Source organism: Schistocerca piceifrons, chromosome 6, assembly GCF_021461385.2.
Source record: "Schistocerca piceifrons isolate TAMUIC-IGC-003096 chromosome 6, iqSchPice1.1, whole genome shotgun sequence".
Taxonomy (NCBI): domain Eukaryota; kingdom Metazoa; phylum Arthropoda; class Insecta; order Orthoptera; family Acrididae; genus Schistocerca; species Schistocerca piceifrons.
In genome coordinates, this window is record NC_060143.1 from 42983935 (window position 1) to 43005586 (window position 21652).

General features: G+C 39.9%; 1 protein-coding gene across 1 annotated transcript in view; it reads left to right on the plus strand.

Moving 5' to 3' along the window:
• The window catches only part of LOC124803015, a 625123-nt gene that overhangs the window by 57756 nt on the left and 545715 nt on the right, over positions 1-21652 (plus strand). Inside the window, exons 3-5 of the mRNA XM_047264121.1 lie at positions 3893-4176; positions 4468-4791; positions 16026-16564. Coding sequence (XP_047120077.1) covers positions 3893-4176; positions 4468-4791; positions 16026-16564 — 1147 coding nt within the window. The remainder of the gene's footprint in view (positions 1-3892; positions 4177-4467; positions 4792-16025; positions 16565-21652) is intronic.

A 21652-nucleotide genomic window follows, 5' to 3' on the forward strand; every position in this document is an offset into this window, starting at 1 on the left:
GCGTTTCTGAAGAAGAGAAATTTGTTAACATCGAGTATAGATTTAAGTGTCAGGAAGTCGTTTCTGAAAGTATTTGTATGGAGTGTAGCCATGTATGGAAGTGAAACATGGACGATAACCAGTTTGGACAAGAAGAGAATAGAAGCTTTCGAAATGTGGTGCTACAGAAGAATGCTGAAGATAAGGTGGGTAGATCACGTAACTAATGAGGAGGTATTGAATAGGATTGGGGAGAAGAGACGTTTGTGGCACAACTTGACTAGAAGAAGGGATCGGTTGGTAGGACATGTTTTGAGGCATCAAGGGATCACAAATTTAGCATTGGAGTGCAGCGTGGAGGGTAAAAATCGTAGAGGGAGACCAAGAGATCAATAGACTAAGCAGATTCAGAAGGATGTAGGTTGCAGTAGGTACTGGGAGATGAAGAAGCTTGCACAGGATAGAGTAACATGGAGAGCTGCATCAAACCAGTCTCAGGACTGAAGACCACAACAACAACAACAAATAACTTTAAGCTTGCTGATTCTGTTTTAATTTGTGGATCTGTTATGCTACAATGATTGCAAGCTTCCTTTTAAGAAGTGAAACTACTAATACATAAAAAAAGAGATTTTTGTTTTATAACAAGAGAGAAAGCTGGCATAAGCTTTACTTTTTCTCTGACGCTACTTACCAGGTGAGGTGGCACATTGATATAGCACTTGACTCTTATTTGGGAGGTTATTGGTCCAGCCATCCTGATTTTCATTTCCCACAATTTTCGTAAATTGTGTTAGGTGATCAGTGAAATGGTCACTTTGAAAGTAAATGGTCAGTTTTCTTCCGTACCCTTCCTCAGTGTAAGCATTGCTTAGTCTTTGATGATCTTGTTGTTGATGGGACCTTATACACTAATCATCTATCTTTGTTGTGAAGCTATGTGAAATTTTCTGTCTCGAACTTTGTTTTTTTCGAAGTTATGCTCAGTAATAAAATTGATGATAATGAAGATAAATGACAAATTCAGGCCATTATTTGCTCAGCTGTTTAAAGGGAGAACTAAGTGGAATGTGTTATGGCAGTTACATTATGCAAAGAACTGAGTGTAATGTTACAGTTGTTAACTTTGTAAAACCTATGTTTACTTCGTCATCATGAACTTTTGATCACTTGCTTGCAACATACTATGGGAAAAAATGTGTAAATATTGCAATGATTACGTCGGGACATACATTGCAACTAGGTGCAAATTTCCAAGACAGATTTTGTTGCTAAAATTGGTAGAACATGAAATGTGGCTCAGAACCGTCAATATGCTATGAAATACATTATGCATAATATTCGTAGTTTCTGAAAATTCTAAAAATATACTTTAATCATGTAAATATCAGCTGCAGTTGGAGGGAACGGTGGTCTGAATGAGGCTAATACTGCTAAAACTTGTGGAAAGCACAAGTATAATTTATATAACTGATGATATGCTGCAAAATATGTTTTTTCAGAGCACATGTTAATTACTGGAAATACACAGTACCCTACATGCACTCAAGTTGTGATACAGTCAGTGGCAGATAATGGGGAAAAAAACATTGTTAGTGTAGAAAAACCAAGCTCCCTGGATTGCAAGAAGGCAACCCCCCCCCCCCCCCCCCCAAATAAAACATTAGAAGGTTGACATATGAAGAAGTCATTCTCGTTCACACAACTTTATTCCTCTTTTGTGTCTATATCAATCTGAAGTGAAATAATTTTAGGGAAGTATGAGGTTTATTAATGGGACCATGATGAGTGTCATAAGTTTTACTATCATACAAGCACTGGTGGATGTAGTGTGCAACAGCAGACACACAGTGCATGTGTTGTACATTGTACTGGAAGTAGGTCTCAGCAGTGAACAGCAGGGTAATTCAAAGGACTGGGACATGCACATATTCCACATGAACTAGGAAATAGTGTAGTCTTTAATAGTAGGAAAGTTCTTGTAGAATAGGTTTTATCCGGTATTGCACTGTCTTCCCTGGTATTCCTAATTCTCAGAAATTCAAATCTCATTGTTCATCAACAGTCAGTTTTGCCATTCTCGTCCTGTATAGTAACTCCCTTGGTCCATGGTCCTGAAGGGGTTTTCCTTTATCCTTAAGCCTTACCAGTCCCTCTTTCCTCCAACCTTTTCCTCTATGCTTCTAGAACAGGAGCCTTTATTTCTGAAAGCTAACAATTTTATTGCTATATATTTACATCTGCTGCAATTTCTTGAGCAGATTTCCTCAGTGCATGTTATACACATTTCTATTTCAGTGATTGCTTTCATAGGCTGACTTGTTTACTGACATTCAAAGGTGACTTTTTACTCATTGGAGTCATTACAGTTGATTGGATGTGATATTATGTTCAGTGTATTAGTTGAGCTTATAATGTGAGACACTGAGGAGGGCTTCAGAAAGCATATGCTTTTAATAGTTGATATGTAATAAACTATTTTGTAAGTTTTATTACAATGTCATTTATCTACATAAGTGTATAAAATTTAAGGACAAAAATAACTTTTCATGATATGTCATTACCAAATAACATAGCATGATTGACCATACACAGAACTTTTTACACCATAGTACACAAGGTAACTGAAAGAAATACACAATGAGATGAACAGAAATGACAGTTGTATTCAAAAACAATAACTACACTGAAATAACCACAATTTATAATGCTTCCTTGGACATTACAGAGTGTGTGGTCACCACAGACAGCAATGCATGCTCTGCAACATTCTTGCATGCTGGCCTCAAGTTTGGTAGTGAATTCTTTTGACAGGGTGTTCCATTCTCCACCAGTGTGGTTGACAGTTTCTGGATGGTCATTGGTACATGTGGACATGCTGCAATACATCTCTCCAAGGCATCTCACGTTCTCGATGGGATTTAAGTCCCGAGAAAAGGCAGGCCAGTCCATTTGCCGAATATCCTCTTACTCAGAGAGTTCCTCCACCTCCACAGTTCAATGCTGTGGCACATTGTCATCCATAAAAATTATATCAGAGCTGAATGCACTCAATGACACACATGGGGAAGAAGTGCAGTTTCACAATAATGTTGGTTGACATTTCTGGACGTACCCTCATTCATATGGCAAGGGGGGGGGGGGGGGGGGGGGGGCGACACAAGTAATGCACCCACAAACATTGTTGAACATCATCGTTTTTGTGGTCCAGTTGTAATGGTGTGGAAAGGCACTGTGTTGTATGGGTGTACTGTCGTCCAAATCTTTGAAAAAGGTTCATTCATTGGTCAGCATTATTGTGATACGGCACTCCTTCTCTCTGTGCCTCTTTTCAGGTATACATCTGGCCGCGACTCCATTTTTATGGACGACAATGCACAACCATATTGAACTGCACAAATGGAGGAGCTCTGGGAATGAGAGGATAGTCAGGAGACTGGCCCATTTAAATCCCACTGAGCATGTGTGGGATATGTTGGGGAGACGTATTGCAGCTTATCCAAATGCACTAACAACCATCCAGCAATTATCAGCTACACTGGTGGAGTAGAATGGAACATCTTACCCCAAGAAGCATGTTGCAGAGTTTCATTGCCATCCATGGTGATCGCACACTTTATCAAGAAACATGTCCCACCATTTAGAATATCCAGGGGACCATTGTAAATTGCAATGACTTCAGTGTCATTATTGTCTTTGAATGAAAGTGTCATTTTGTTCATATCATTGCACATTTCTTTCAGTTACGTTTTGAACCCTACTGTAGTAGCTCTTTCTATATATGGTTCTTGACAGTAATACATCATGTGAAGTAGCTGATACAACACAGAATGTATCAAATAATTTACTAACTAAAGTTGCTTTGTATCATATAACTTACAAAAGACATCTTAACAGCAGTGTTTTGTTGCAGGTCCTTATGGTGGGACTGGCCCAACAGGAACAGATATTTTGGACCTCAGTATGCCAGACAAGAATTCAGCTACAGAGGTCTGTTATGTTTGTGGTGATGAGTACAAACGTGGTTCGCTTAGTCATATATCAGCCAAACCTTTGCCATCGGCAACACCACCTACAAGTGAAGCAAGTGGCAATTCTCCTTTGCCTTCTCAGTCACCACAGCCATTCTTCCCCAGTCTCATGTTACACCCAAGGCCTGCGCGCTCTCGCCCCATGGATTCTGCAGGTCGTGTGCAGGTAATGTCTGAACTGGTCCAGAACTTGTCTAGTTAAGTTTACTACAGTACATATGGTATACATAGTGAGTAGTGGAGTTGTTAGATGTCTAGACAGTAACAGTACATTATTGGAAATTACTAATAAAAGCTTCAAAGAAATCATACTTAAAGAATGATTCGTCACTTGAAGTATTTTGCATGTGTGACTTCAAGATTATGTAAATGGTAAACATATTATTGATGTACATAAAAATTTTATAGATGGATGTAGCCCGGACTTATTGAAACAATACTTATCTGATAATTACAGGCCTGTTCTGCCTGCCAGCGGCACCTCCTGCATCAGTGGAATGCGTACTCTGCTCAAGGTGTGCCACATGGTGATCGCAACTATGTTTTGAGGAAACGCCAGGCGCCAGCACTTGACACAACGACCTTTGTCTGCTACACATGTGCACTTGAGTATCCCTCGTCTTCAATACGTCTCCTCTATTGCTGTCCCAATCCAGAGAAAGAGGCGTATTTCCCTTTCATTTGCTCTCTTCAACCCCCACAGGGTGCTAGTCCAATATCACCACAGGGAATGGTGCAAGTCTGCTCAATTTGCTATAAATCCATACCACAGAAGCATCAGGTTTGTTTATTGGATGTTTCATATGTAGAAAATAAGCAGTAGTAATAAATATTTGTGAAAACTGCAACACTCAGGAAAGATGGTCCAAACAAATACACCAAGTGAGATGGCCTAATAGTTACGAAACTGGACTCGCATTCGGGAGGAAAATGGTGCAAATCCCATCAGGCCATCCAGATTTAAGTTTTCCAAGGTTTCCCTTAACGATTTAAGGCAATGCTAGGATGTTTTCTTTGAAATGGTCATTGTTTATTTCCTCCCCCAATCCATGCTTGTACTGCATCTCCAGTGAACTAATGATTGATGTAATGTTAAAACCTGACCTTTCTTCTACAGCATGAGTCAAAAAGGACATTACAACTTTGGAATTATATAGAAATTTATTGAGATAACTTACAGAATCAGTAAATATTGATTTGTCGTGCAGCAAACTTCCCACCAGTTATCAATTTCTTCCCATACTAGTTGCAGCAAATTGGGTTTAACTTGTTCAGTGGCAGCATAGTTTCGATTTTTCAGGTCAGCTAAATTGTTTGGTGGGTAAGGAACATATGCAGAGTCTTCAGTGATATCCCAGAGACAAAAATTCAGTGGTGTCAAGTCTGGTAATCCACCAACCTTGGAAATGATTATCGAGAAAACCTCACACTTCCATGAGAAAATGAGGTGGTGCACTGTCTTGCTGGTAGTAAACCACTCCAGCTCAGTCATCTTCATCAATCTGAGGAATTAAAAAGTTTTCAAGCATATCTGGATACCTGTTTGACATAATAACATGTCTCAACAAAGTTCTTGTGCCAAAAGTAAATTCTATGCCTGCTTGGAGGTTCTTTAGCGTATTTGGTTTAAAATTTTCACTGAACAGTTGTTGCAGAGTTTATTTCCTGAAATCAAAACACACAACAAGCACGCTCTGCACCAGTAGAGTGGCCGTTTTAAATGTGATCTACTGTGATGATCCTGGTGGCAAAATGGGATACTGATATGAACTACATGAATTAAACTTGTGTTTGTTTACTACTGATTCTGTAACTTATCTCAATAAATTTCTACATCATTCTAAAGCTGTAAAGTCATCTTTGACTCACCCTGTCTATACATCTGAAGTCAGGAGAGGAGAACAGCAGTATACCATCAAGTAGTACTAAAGACTGGAAAGAGAGAATATACACATAGACCCAGTGGTACTCATTCTGCTAAGGCTGTGAATTGCCCAAGATCAATTACTGAAGAATTGCCAAATGAAATGGCAATTCAAACCCAAATGATAGATGACATGGCAATATCGAAGTATAAAATATCAGTATATGAGCCATTTTGAATGGAGAATAATAATAATTACACTACATTAAATGGATTTGCCACGTTTTGAAGTTTTTGCTTGTATGAGGTGTGCTGCTATGACAGTGACAAGGTGTGTGGAATCGGTGGATCGGGAATGGTTATAAGGAGTATTGAGCAAGTACTGAATCACTCATTGTTACTAAGGTAAGGGATGACTGCCATCTTATCCATGTCACTGTAACTGATTATCAGATCTTAAATGTAAGTTCACTGCTGGAGAACTGCTCTAGGTGTGGACTAGACTGCGTCGATGGTTTGATGCAATGTGCTGGATTCTGGACTGATGGGATGCATCATCAGCTACCATTGACCACATATCACAAATGCCACAGGCTACAATGGGTATGTGAATTAGTTGCTGGGATTGGGGTTCTGAGAGACATCATGTTATGTTTTGGACAAGCCAGACTGTAACATGACCTATAACATTGGCCCTGTACATAGGCACTATCATAGTGACCACAATTTGCTGGCTTGCATTGCTGATACACAAGGGAAAAGAGGACATGTATGGTGGTTTAGGGTGCCATTGGATTACAAGATGTGTTACAAACTCCTGTATGTAGAGAACAGTTTGAACATAAACTTTGTCGTCAGAAAGGTTGAAGCTGCTGAGGTAGTAATCTTCTTCCAGGGAGTTTTATTTGCCCTATTTTCACGGAACAACACCCAGTCGTATGTGGCAAGGAACTATGTACCTCATCCAACAAAAAACAGATGTTCCTACTTCCCTGCTCTGCTTGTGTACATGACATTGAACATATTTGGAGTGTAGATGGTCAACTACTTTTTTACATGATCCTCCAGAAACTCTTATTGGAGCTTTTTGTACTCACTAACAAGTTGCATAAATAAATAATTTCCAGGAACATATCCAGGCCCTCCTTGAGATTTGATGGCATAATGTTTAGAGCCTTTGATTGTAACACTTCTCTTTCACTCTGTATTCTCAAACTCTGAGATCATGAATGGTTCTGTAATTGTAATCATTTGTGTATTTCATGTAACAAATCTATGTCATGGTCATTTCAGTCACATGTATCCTCCTTGGTTTTGCAGTTTTTACAAGAAATAATGTATCTTATACTAATAATTTGTACTGTTTACACTGTGAATTCCTAACCTCTTTGAAAGGACAAAGTAGGTGAGAGCAAGTGTAATTGAGATGGGAAACAAAAAATTTTAAATGCAGGTGAGACGTCGTCAGGGATTTTGAGCTAGTTGGAAGGGCATATAAGAAACTGATTTTTGTAGAAAAGGTATAAAACAGCCCTTATCTAAGCAAGAAGCGATTTCTTTGTGTCTTGTGGTGGATGTGTCATGTGCATTAGCAGGTATGCGATTAATATATTGTAATCATTATTTGTTTGCCAATTATGCGAACAGGTCCACAAAGAACTTCCAAAACAAACTTCGTTCTGAATTAGAAGACTTTTTCACTTTTGAAAGGAACAAGTACAAAAATGAATCATTTCAGCCAAGGAAGCATAGTCAGCCTGCTCATAAACCAAACAGTTTACATGTCAGAGCGACAGGTGATATTCTTGGGACATGTAAAAGAATTTTCAATTATAAAAATAGCCCATAGCAATATTCGTGTAAATTTTTTTCTTAGATCAGCATGATGTGTACAAAGATATCAGCAGATACACAGAATAATGGACTTTGGGTACATGTGCTTCGACAGAATGTTTGTAATCTCTGTCAGTGACTTGACTCACATTCACGAGGACGACGGTTCGAACCCGCATAAGGCTGTCGTGATTTAGGTTTTCTGTAATTTTCCTAAATCGTTTCAGATGAATGCTGGGACGGTTCCTTTGAAAAGCAATGACCGACTTCCTTCCCCATCCTTTCCTAATCCAATGCGACCGGTGACCTCACTGCGTGATCACTTTGTAACGCTACCGCCCTGCTCGGACGTACGTTAGCTCTATAAAGCCTGTACTGTAATAAGTTCACGGGCTTCACCTTATAAACAAGGATTTTAGTACATTAGTTGACCGCGTGTACCTAATAGAAGCAAGATCGGACTTATACTCAGTTAGTAACTACAGTGATGCAGTCAAGCAAATGTAAAGTATAATTACTCTTTCGCATGGACAAGAAGTACACACAGTAGATACTACCTATAATTAATAATTCGGTCACCAGCCTAATTAGGCAATGAGTGAGTTTTTCCTTGTACAAGTGGGTGCATGTACAAGCATAACTACACGTAGTAACGTTGCGTTATATGGCAAAGTTTGGAACCGGAAAAATCCGCTGAACTAAAGTTTTCTCCTTTTGTACTAATTTGGACGAGCTAAATTTACACAACACCACACAGCAATGATTACTACGAACTGCATTTTGTATATTGATCAGACTGAAATCGGGCATAGATTGCCCTAGCATCGACAATCTTGAAAGTACACACACAATGTCACTATTAAGGATGAAAAAACACTAATACACTTAGGTTTAATATAGACTTAGCTTTACTGGTCAAATCTGATCAGCACATTTCAAGGTTTGGAAGAATGGACAAGAGAAAGGGGGGGGGGGGCCCTGAAACTGTTATGGTCGTTAAACTGAAACTATTAAGTACTGAAGGCAAATTAACACTCAAAATTATCAATCTATGGATAACTACTCTTTTGTCTTACTTCTGAATAATTTAACTGTTATTATTTCTGTCTCAAATTAATTAAATAACATCGCTGACTCAATTCAAAAAACTCTCTTCCAATTTAGTCATACTTTTGTTCTTTACCAACATTTGCAATAACACACAGAACTTTAGACTTCTTTATTGCATAGATTAATCTGCTGATAATTTTCGTTAACACTAACATTAAACTTTCAGTTCAGGATACTCGGGTTGCACAATACGAGGTAAGGACCCTGTCTAGGTCAGTGATCAGGATCAGTAATGGCTAAGGCAATTCTGGTAAAAGTCACGTTATTATTGAACAGTTAGAAACAGTTTCGACACTGGTCCACACAGATACACTTCTAAAGATGAAATAAATGTTTGACCTGTGCAAGTCGGTGCGGCGGTTGGCGGGCAGCGAGATAGCGGGCAGCACGGCACACATACAAGCACGGCTAAGGCTCTCACTGCATCGGCACTTTCCTTCTTCTTAGCGTTGTAATCTTTCCAATTTTGTGCCTAAGAATATCGCCATGCCAAGTAGTCGTCGGAATCGTTTCATCCGAGGCTCAATGGAATCCACTTTTCCTGGGTAGCCTCCTCGGTACAGTACGTGTTCCTCTGACCGATACCCAACTCCGACTGTTGCTCGCCTCCGACCGTTATACTGAGCCCGTTGTGCCGAACCGCGCCCAGTGTGCGTTTTCCCGCCTCGCCTGCCTCCACCTTTTCCCGCTTCCCTACATGTAGGGTATTCACCACAGGTTTTCTACTACACATATCCTAATGCATTACCTACGTATGGACCAAGTGTATAAATTACAATTTTCACATCTTACAATAGTTTTAACATTAAATACACTTCCCTTTGATTACCACATTATTTGAAATCCAACATAAATAATAATATTCATTTCAAAAGTTGCTCACAGTTTCTTTAACATAACGATACGAACCGAAAAAGAAGTTCAAAACATTGCTTACATTAATTTATCTAAATTCATAAAGAAAAAAAATTTTTATATGTACAGTTGTCGTTACAACTTCCCCCAAATCACCAACCAACCAATCTGCCAGTGATTTATCCAGCTTATAGTGCTGTAGCAGTCTTTCTTTGTGTGTTTTGTTTATTGAGTCCTGTTCGGACCTATAGCAGTATATTTATAGCAGCAGTAGTCATATGGAGAATGTTGAAAAATCCATATGCCATTGTGTATGACTCCTGGACATATGAATCAACATTTGAAGTAGGAGCACAGACTAACACATACAGTCAGGACACTCCTGCTCATTTTTGTTATACACTGTGACAGCAGTACTCCAAGCAGTTGGAAGGCTATGCTTATCAATACAATGTCAGATGTGTGTGAATAGTATGATTTATGTTGATTAGTAACATAATTTTTATGATTGAGGATGTATGTAGTGTCATCAAAATTTTTATTTTTTAAAATTTAGGTTCTCTTGTAACCTACCTGAAGAACATAGTTTTCTTTTAAAAACAAAAACAAAAAGTTGATAGTAAACTGCAGAAGATTTCATATTTTGCAGAAAGTTGTTGTATGTTTACTCAACAGCATGAAATTTTCTTTAGTATACTTGCAGTGAAATCAGCAATGTGGAATGTAGGAAATGTGTATGGAATGCAATGCTTACGTTATTTAATGTACCAAATAATCCACCACAACTGTAGCTGAAGGGAAAACCACACAGACTTGACACAATTGGCAAGAACCTTTGCTTTTGAGGCAAAATTAATTATGCTTGCCACTTATGAAATATGTGTTTATATTCTCTTGCTTTCACCAGAGAAAGCTGCAATTGTACACACACTCAAAAGCATTTCTTCTGAATAAGTCATAGCTTATGTCACTGAATCAGTGAGATTCAGCTGTTTTTACATTTAGTCCACGATCATTCATTTCTCTTGATAATTTAATAATGCTTATCACACAAGAATGTAACAACTGTGTATATAATTAAACAGAAAAATAATCAGAAACAAACATTAATATTACGGTCGTCTTTCTCACCACTAGGGGCGCTAGTCTCCTTCCAAATGCCAGATGCTTACAATTTTCAAAGCAGCAAGTTTTGCAACTGTAAGTGTTAGATTGTGGTAGGATTCTTCAAGCTAATTTCATATGATGCAATCCACCATCTCGTATGACAGAACAATACTACCTCTTATTTCTTTGTGTTGTGTTATCAGAATGGTTGAAACTGCATTTGCTATTTTGAGGGGATGTTGACGCAGTATGGCAACAGATTTTTTCAACTGATTGATATTGTAACTGATGTATTGAGAGTTGTGTTTGTCATTTTGATGGTCAATTTGTTATTTATGACAATGTTATGCAAAAGATAGATTGCTACTCACCATGTAGAGGAGAAGTTGAGTTGCAGATGGGCACAACGGAAAGACTGCTATACATCTAAACTGCAGCCAGAGACAATGGTCATGTATGTGTAAGTTGTGTGTGTGTGTGTGTGTGTGTGTGTGTGTGTGGGCGTGCGCGTGCTTTTCTCTATCTCTCTCTCTCTCCCTCCCTCCCTCCCTCTCTCTCTCTCTCTCTCTCTCTCTTTCTTTCTTTCTCTCACTCCAGAAGAAGGTATTTTGGCTGGAAGCTTAAATTGTGGCAGTCTTTTCATTTTGCTTGTCTGCAAGAAAATGTGTCCTCTATATTGGGAGTAGCAGTCTATCCTTTTCAACAATGTAGGAAAAGATAGATTGATACTGTAAACCAGACACGTTAAGTTGCAGACGTGCACAATCAAAAGACACTTACACAAAGCTTTCAGTGCCGTTTGTTAAGTGATGCTGCCCCACCACTGTGTGCACATTGCGTCCAACTTTTAACTGTCCTCCATTTTCTGATGGAATGCCCTGTTTTTTAACCATTTACATCCCCTTTTGGGCTTGCTGTCGGAGTTATCCACCGTTTTAGTGAACAACGTGTGGGCTGTCAACCGCATTTTACTTTTTATCCTTTGTAGCAATATGGCGAAGGCCATTCAATTTTTAGTTCTGGACCTCCATTTCTCTATGGTGTATTTTATAGACCTTTCTCCACGTCCTTGTTTTTAGCTGTCTTCCTTCCATTGATTGGGATTGACATATGGTCGTTATTTACTCCTCTGTTTGTCTTTGTGTTTCACAGTTTTGACATGGGCACGTACGACCCTAGTTGTTTTTGTACCCTAAAACAAAACAAACAAAGCTTTTGGCCACAGCCTTCATCAGCAAAAGAGAGAAACACATCATTCATACACACAAGCAAGCATACAAGCAGCACAGCCATGGGCACACTCATGACACCCTACTGTGCCAAGCAGTATGTGAATGAATCAACACTATATAAACAGTGGAACCAGATTCTGATGTGTTAAAATAATGATGGTTAGGAAAGTTGTGTGTAGAAGAAACAATGAAGACTTGGAAGACCGTAGCATTCCACTTTTCTCTCATGTGCATTGTCTAACGTTATTCATATTCGAACTTAATGCAGTGGTGGTTGCAACCCCTTTTGTTAATAGCTGAACTAAATACATTATTTTATTTAGGTCTACTCGTAGGTAGGAAGGTAGGAACAGGGAAAAAACTTTTTATTTTTTGGCCAATTTCGGTGTAATTTGTTTCCCAATAGGGTATTATTTTTTGTCAGTTTTGGTATTATTTTATAACAGCTTATATTTCAGTTATGTTCTTATTAGAACAAATAAAGCTGCATCCACAAAGTGTTGAAAGTTTTACAAAAGAAAGCAGTCTCATAACTTAAAATTTATGTTTAGAGACCATATGCTGTCAACGCTTTAAGCTAGGGCATCCCATTTATCTTGACAGCTCCCATCTTTTTTATTCCAGAAGTAAGATAAAATGTATCAAATAAATGTTTAGTCACCAGGGGATAGTTATCATGATTCACTTCCAAATAACAGATCAAAACGAAAATTTCTGTTCCGACACTGACAATGTTGAGTGTTTATGGAAAAAGTTCAAGGCAATCGTAAAATGCGTTTTAGACAGGTACGTGCTGAGTAAAACTGTGAGGGACGGGAAAAACCCACCGTGGTACAACAACAAAGTTAGGAAACTACTGCAAAAGCAAAGAGAGCTCAACTCCAAGTTTAAACGCAGCCAAAACCTCTCAGACAAACAGAAGCTAAACGATGTCAAAGTTAGCGTAAGGAGGGCTATGCGTGAAGCGTTCATTGAATTCGAAAGTAAAATTCTATGTACCGACTTGACAGAAAATCCTAGGAAGTTCTGGTCTTACGTTAAATCAGTAAGTGGCTCGAAACAGCATATCCAGACACTACGGGATGATGATGGCATTGAAACAGAGGATGACACGCGTATAGCTGAAATACTAAACACCTTTTTCCAAAGCTGTTTCACAGAGGAAGACCGCACTGCAGTTCCTTCTCTAAATCCTCGCACAAACGAAAAAATGGCTGACATCGAAATAAGTGTCCAAGGAATAGAAAAGCAACTGGAATCACTCAATAGAGGAAAGTCCACTGGACCTGATGGGATACCAATTCGATTCTACACAGAGTATGCGAAAGAACTTGCCCCCCTTCTAACAGCCGTGTACTGCAAGTCTCTAGAGGAACGGAGGGTTCCAAATGATTGGAAAAGAGCACAGGTAGTCCCAGTCTTCAAGAAGGGTCGTCGAGCAGATGCGCAAAACTATAGACCTATATCTCTGACGTCGATCTCTTGTAGAATTTTAGAACATGTTTTTTGCTCGCGTATCATGTCATTTCTGGAAACCCAGAATCTACTATGTAGGAATCAACATGGATTCCGGAAACAGCGATCGTGTGAGACCCAACTCGCTTTATTTGTTCATGAGACCCAGAAAATATTAGATACAGGCTCCCAGGTAGATGCTATTTTTCTTGACTTCCGGAAGGCGTTCGATACAGTTCCGCACTGTCGCCTGATAAACAAAGTAAGAGCCTACGGAATATCAGACCAGCTGTGTGGCTGGATTGAAGAGTTTTTAGCAAACAGAACACAGCATGTTGTTATCAATGGAGAGACGTCTACAGACGTTAAAGTAACCTCTGGCGTGCCACAGGGGAGTGTTATGGGACCATTGCTTTTCGCAATAGATAGTGTCGGAAGTTCCATGCGGCTTTTCGCGGATGATGCTGTAGTATACAGAGAAGTTGCAGCATTAGAAAATTGTAGCGAAATGCAGGAAGATCTGCAGCGGATAGGCACTTGGTGCAGGGAGTGGCAACTGACCCTTAAAATAGACAAATGTAATGTATTGCGAATACATAGAAAGAAGGATCCTTTATTGTATGATTATATGATAGCGGAACAAACACTGGTAGCAGTTACTTCTGTAAAATATCTGGGAGTATGCGTGCGGAACGATTTGAAGTGGAATGATCATATAAAATTAATTGTTGGTAAGGCGGGTACCAGGTTGAGATTCATTGGGAGAGTGCTTAGAAAATGTAGTCCATCAACAAAGGAGGTGGCTTACAAAACACTCGTTCGATCTATACTTGAGTATTGCTCATCAGTGTGGGATCCGTACCAGATCGGGTTGACGGAGGAGATAGAGAAGACCCAAAGAAGAGCGGCGCGTTTCGTCACAGGGTTATTTGGTAACCGTGATAGCGTTACGGAGATGTTTAATAAACTCAAGTGGCAGACTCTGCAAGAGAGGCGCTCTGCATCGCGGTGTAGCTTGCTCGCCAGGTTTCGAGAGGGTGCGTTTCTGGATGAGGTATTGAATATATTGCTTCCCCCTACTTATACCTCCCGAGGAGATCACGAATGTAAAATTAGAGAGATTCGAGCGCGCACGGAGGCTTTCAGACAGTCGTTCTTCCCGCGAACCATACGCGACTGGAACAGGAAAGGGAGGTAATGACAGTGGCACGTAAAGTGCCCTCCGCCACACACCGTTGGGTGGCTTGCGGAGTATCAATGTAGATGTAGATGTAGAACTATCTTTGTTATGAAGGTATGAACAACAGTGGATCTTTTTTAAATAGCACACTATATTTTGTTTTCGGTAATCCATTTCCTCTCTTCAAGACCTGTCCATGAATGGTTTCTAGTCAGGATATTGCTGTCTGTAGATTTCCTCTGCCTGAGTGGTATTACACTTACTTTCAACCCCAAAAAAAGAAAAGTAACAATGATGCAGTTTTTATCAAAGACTGACTTACTGTACACACCAAGCTTTTAAAAGTACTACTGACTGTGCTACATGGACCTGTATTGTAAATAAGAAAACACTATTGTTTTGTTTACTGTCTACTTGAGCAAGTGGACAAGTTGTGTTACCCCATGTTCTGGCAATGTGTGCTGGTTCTGGCATTGTGTGGTGGTATAGGAGAGTCAAAGCCAGTTTCATGTTAGATTTTTAATAACATTATGTTTATGTGAATTGTACACTTTGATACGTTTCTGAGCAGGTAGAAAGTAGATACAGGGTGCCATTTAAAAAAGATTTGTTGCTGTTCATATCTCTGTAATGATCAAAGTAGCAAGAAAGGCAGCCATGCTTTTTAAGGTTCTTTGGTAGCTTATTATTATTTGCTTGATACTGTACATCTTGTATTTTGCGTCTGGACAAAGAGTTATTTGGATTGATCAAGACGAATGAAAGCGTGTATCTGGCAGTAGAACAAAACACTGAGAATGGTATCAGAATATTTCTTCTATATTATTTGTACTATTTTTGTGGAATGGTGTCTATGGTGAAAGCCGTGTCTGAAGTGTACTCCAACTTACTGAAAGAAGTAAAACAATGAGATGAGATGCCATGCTAATTCATAAGTTTGCAAGACTAAAGTGCTGTGTTTGGTGATTTTCATATTTATAGTTGCATACTATAAAAATACACAGTTTGATTACTGTACTACACTAAAGACCTCTCCAGAATACCAAATGTTGCTATATTTTGTAAAAATTACCAATTTCAGGTTATGACAGTAAACACTTCCATCTTTCCAATATTTGTTGTGCTATCATTTACATGAAATATTACTATTATTAGTTATAGGACAAATATTATAAAAACTTTTTGCTGTAAAATGTGTTGAATATGTGTAGAATACTAATTTAGATTGTTTGTAGTTGTAACTTCTTTTTCACTAATCATTGCTACTGAATTGCAGTAAACCTAACAGATAACTTATCAAAATATGAAATAATTGGCTATGTTTTGTAATAGGTGGTGCTGACTGTTGAGTAATAACAGTATTAATGGCCATTTTTCAGGTTTTTGGTGGCAGTAACCATCACACAGAACAGCAGTGTCCACCATCTCGTTCTCCGGCAAGTGCAGGTGGCGGTGACATCCGTTTCAAACCATATGATTTAGGAGGTGGTGCTAAAGTACCAAGTGTCCGCCGAAAAACTTCAGTTACCAGTGAACCAGCAACTCTCTCCTCTGTGCGTAGTTTACCCCCACCTGCATCACCAGGACAACCCCAATCAATACTTCCCCCAGAACGCCAACAAAATGGTGCTCCACCTCTAACCAATGTGAACAACAACAATCTGGGGCAGCAGAACTATCGATGCTACATTTGTGGTGGTCTGTATGCACGGTCTCAAATGGAGTGGTTAAGTACAAGCCCAGAAGGCATGAACTCACATGCCATGCATTTTCCTTGTCTCCGAAATGTGACTCGCACTTCAGAAAATGCGTGCACTGATTCTCATGGTCGGATCCTAGCTTGCACTCGCTGTGTCAATCACCTGACACAGCAGTGGGAAACCCTGGAGGCTGAACGAGTACCCCTGGAACGCAGGAGGTCAGTAGAAGAGATATAATAAACAAACAGTGGAAAATCCAGGATGGAATGAATGTGTGAGTGAGTTGCATGTGTATGTGTGTGTGTGTGTGTGTGTGTGTGTGTGTGTGTTTGGTGACTAATTTCGAAGGAGGTCTTGTTGGCTGAAAGCTCAGTTTCCGACAGTTTTTTTGTTGTGCCTGTCTGCAACTCAGCATTTGCGCTGCACAGTTAGAAGCAATATAATAAACATGTTTATATAGAAAATGTATTTAGAGTTGCCTATTATAAATGCAATGGAGCTTTCAAGTTTGTAGGAAGGTAGTGGAGGAGATGGAAATAAAATAGCATTGCAGAAGTGACAGCATGTAAGAAAAATGATTTAATCCAAGAGTAAATATAAAATGTAACGGTAGTTGTCATTGTGGAGGCCTTTTGTTGGAAGACTAGTTTCGTGTACCTCTCCACCATAATATGTCCTCCGCATCTCTCTTCATCTCTGCATAACTACTGCAGCCTACATCCACCTGAACCTACTTGCAATAGTGAAGCTTTTATCTCCCTCTACAATCCCCACTGTTCCCTCCATTACCAATTTCAAATTCCTTGATGCCGCAGGATGTGTCCTAGCAAATGAAACCCCCTCCCCCTTGTGTCATAGATTTCTTTTCTCCTCAGTTCGATTCAGTATATCTTCATTAGTTATGTGATCTACCCACTTAATCTTCAATGTCACGTGTACCTCAACATTGTAAAATCTTTTATTCTCCTCTTGTTTGCTGCTGTTTAGTGATGGTCCTGACTAATATTTCTAGCAAATACTTCTTAACACTTAAATGTATGTCATATGTTAAAATATTGCTCTTTTCTCTGTGGTTTCATTTATTGCTTATTCAGTGTACATCAGGGAGAGGCCATAACCCTGTCTCACTCTCTTCTTCATGTCCTTTGACTGTTACAACTTGTTCTCTGGGTTTCATCACTGATATCTTCAGAACGTTAGAGAACATATTCCACTCAGTATGATCAAAAGCTTTATCTAAATCCACAAATGCTGTAAACATAGGTTTGCCTTTCTTCACTCCATCTTTTAAGATAAATTGTTGGGCCAGTATGGCCCCACGTGTTCCTACATTTCTCCAGTACCCAAATTGTTCTTTCTGAGTCAACAGTGGCCATTTTGCACGTGTGTGTGTGTGTGTGTGTGTGTGTGTGTGTGTGTGTGTGTGTGTTTGTTTGTTTTGTTTTCTGCATCTAAAGGATTAGTCTACTTTGAAGTTTGTCTGTTGCTCAGCGTCTCCTCTATGTGGCGTTTAGCAATCAAACCTGTTTCATATTGACACTATTAGGAAAACCATAGATAGCAAGTCACCATATAACAGAGATGCTGAGTTCCAGATAAGCACAACAAAAAGACTGTCAAACAAGTAAGTTTTTGGACAGGCTTACACACACACACACACACACACACACACACACACACACACACACACGGCCACAGTCTCTGGCTGCAAGTGTGGCCTAGGCAGCCAGAGAAGGTGGTCACGTGCGTGTGAGTTGTATTTGCATGAGAGTGTGTGTGTCTGTTGTCTAATTCCAATGAAGGCGTTTAGGCCAAAAGCTCGTTTGTTTGACAATCTTTATGTTGTGCCTATTTGCAACTCAGTATCTCTGCCGTATGCTGAGTAGCAATCTGTCCTTTTCATAATATTGTCATTATTCCATCCTGGATTTCGTATTTCATATTGTTGTCATTCCATCCTGAATGTTCCATTATTTGAAGTACCAGTGACTCATTGTTTGAAATATCAGTGTCTCATTATTCTCATCCAAGAATGACTCCTTTTGATTTGCATCGCAAATGTTTTAGATGTGCACTTACTAACAAAATTTAGTTTTTTCCTCCATTTGTTGGTGAAAAGAAGACTATCAGGAATGAACATGTCCTTGACTATGTACGTATCTTGGAGAGTACTGCAATGCAGTACCAATCAACCTATTGGAAAAGTTTGATGAACAACAATTTTTATCTCCTCTTAATTAAATTAGCGTTAGTCCTTGTCGTAATGTGCCAGCCACCCTCCCCTATAGGAATGAAGAGAGTCTTCTTTTAAATTTACATTTGTACTGCAAGTAGTAACACAGTAGTTCTCTGTGTGAAATAAAGTTGTTCTGTGAAATGACTCTCATTACACAATTGCCTGTTTAACTCTCATACAAACATCAAAAAAAGTTTTGCATCATCCCGGTTCCCAGAACTCCTGAAGATAGATGTTGACTGTGGATATTGTATCACAGACACAGTCCCTTTAACTGTTCGGAGATGTCACAGATGAAAACAACCATTCATGAGCAGCACCTATTAGACGGAGGGGGTCTGAAAATCGATCAGTTCCAGTCTTTCCACCAGGAAGGAGGTACACGGCTCGTGTTGTCTGTAATTCAGCCATGCCTAGATGGTCTGTAACAAGGTTTGCTTGCATCCACATTGTTACTTTGTGCCAGGAAGGGCTCTCAGCAAGGGAAGTGTCCAGGCATCTCAGAGTGAACCAAAGCTGTATTGTTCAGACATGGAGGAGATACATAGAGACAGGGACTGTTAATGACATACCTCGCTCAGGCTGCCCAAGACCTGCTACTGCAGTGGATGACTGCTATCTACATATTATGGCTCGGAGGAACCCTAACAGCAATGCCACCATGTTGTGTGCAGCCACAGTACATCATTTGAGACTCAAACTGTGCGCTAAAGGCTGCGTGATGCGCAACTTCACTCCCGACGTCCATGGCGAGATCCATCTTTGCAACCACAACACCATGCAGCATGGTACAGATGGGCCCAGCAACGTGCCGAATTGACCGCTTAGAATTGGCATCACGTTCTCTTCACCGATGAGTGTCGCACATGCCTTCAACCAGACAATTGTCAGAGATGTGTTTGGAGGCAACCTGGTCGGGCTGAACGCTGTAGACCCATTGTCCAGCGGGTGCAGCGAGGTGGAGGTTCCCTGATGTTTTAGGGTGGCATTATGTGGGGCCAACGTATGTCGCAGGTGGTCGTGGAAGGTGCCATAATAGAAGTACGATACGTGAATGCCACCCTCTGACCGATAGTGCAACCATATCGGCAGCATATTGGCGAGGCATTCATCTTCATGGACAATAATTCACGCCCCCATTATACACATCTTGTGAATGAATTCCTTCAGGATAATGACATCGCTTGACTAGTAGATGTTCTCCAGACATGAACCCAACCAAACGTGCCTGTGATAGATTGAAAAGGGCTGTTTATGGACTGTGTGTCCCACCAACCACTCTGAGGGATCTACGCCAAATTGCCGTTGAGGAGCGGGACAGTCTGGACCAACAGTGCCTTGATGAACTTGGGGATAGTATGCCACAACGAACACAGGCATGCATCAGTGCAAGAGGACGTGCTACTGGGTATTAGAGGTACTGGTGTGTACAGCAATCTGGACCAACACCTCCGAAGGTATCACTGTATTGTGGTACAACGTGCAATGTGTGGTTTTCATGAGCAATAAAAAAGATGGAAATGATGTTTATGTTGATCTGTATTCCAATTTTCTGTACAGGTTCCAGAACTCTTGGAACTGAGGTGATGCAAAACTTTTTTTGGTGTGTGTATTTTTTCCTGTATTTAACTTGCTTTATAATGGGAGGTTGGACATTTATCCCCGCAATGGACAGACCTTGTGTATGGGTCTACAATTGACTGGCAGTGTGATGATCCAGTTGTGCAGGATACTGTTGTGTTGACAATTTGTAGTGATGTGACATTGTCATTAAGGAAACACAATAATGATCGTTTAGGAAACACAATAAATAATGAACATCTTATTTCTGAGTTTTCATTGCATGTGGAGTATTCTGCTTTTATACTACTGGTACTGGTTTTATTAAGCAGAAATTAGAAGTTTGTTTGCTCCCTAAAGAGGTATTGTAGACCACACAAATAGTCACACATGACCCCTAGATTGAAGTATGATGAAAGCACAAGTAGGTGACAAGGTGTTGGACATCCATGACTCTTCACAGAATGTGTAGGTTGGAGGCTTTCCTGCTCTGTAAAGCAGGAAAAGCAGCAATCTATATAGCACATCTGATGACAGAGTACTATGCTAGTGTAGGTACAAGTGTTTTAGAGCACTTGGTTCAGGGCACGTTGCTGAACATGTGGGTTTGCGGCAGATGACTGCTAGATGTTTCCTCATTGATGCAATAACATCATCAATTACAGTGTCAGTGGATGTGAGATCATTGAAATTCATCTGCTGATCAATAGAAACATGTCACCTGCTCAGATGACTCTCATTTCTCGTAGAGGTGGGTTGACAGCTGTGTCCAGATATTGTGTCATCCATGCAAACAGCTGCTTGAAAATTTGTCCTCGCCATGAACATAGGACAGTTGGGAAAGTTTGTGCTGTGAGGGACTTTCATCTGGATTTACATGAAATGTGCGGCAATAACTGATGGCAGCATGACAGCTGTGGAATACTTGAACCTTATTGTGATCACCTGCATTATTTCGTGCTTGATATTGTTTCAAATGACGATGACAGCTTTCCTGACACAAGGACAGCATCGTGTTCAAGTAGTGATAGTAAGCTCTTGTTGATGTCTTGGTCACCAAATATGCCTGGACCAAACCTGATGGAACACATCTGGATGGTATTGTGCGCCAGCTCTGTACTCACAGACTACTTGTTCGTTAATTTGTGGGAATTATATTGACCTGTCTATACATGTGGTCACATATATGCAGATATCTACCATGGTCTTGTCAGGTCTATGCCATCGTTGCTGTATTATGATCTGAAGGTAAACCAACAACCTGTTAAGTGGTGTCATAATAATCATCTTATGAATGTTGCAGTTCTTCTTATTTCTGTCTTGCATAAGGCGGAATCCCTCTCCAGCTGTTCTAATGTTTTGACTTGCCAGTATGTGTTTCCAATTCCAAGGCACTGTGCGTGTAAATAAATCAAAGATTAATTAAATGTGGTGTGTCATGCATTGGTTCCAAGATTGTGAAAGTACTGCAAAACATCTGATAACTGTTGAGAATGAATGATACATAGGA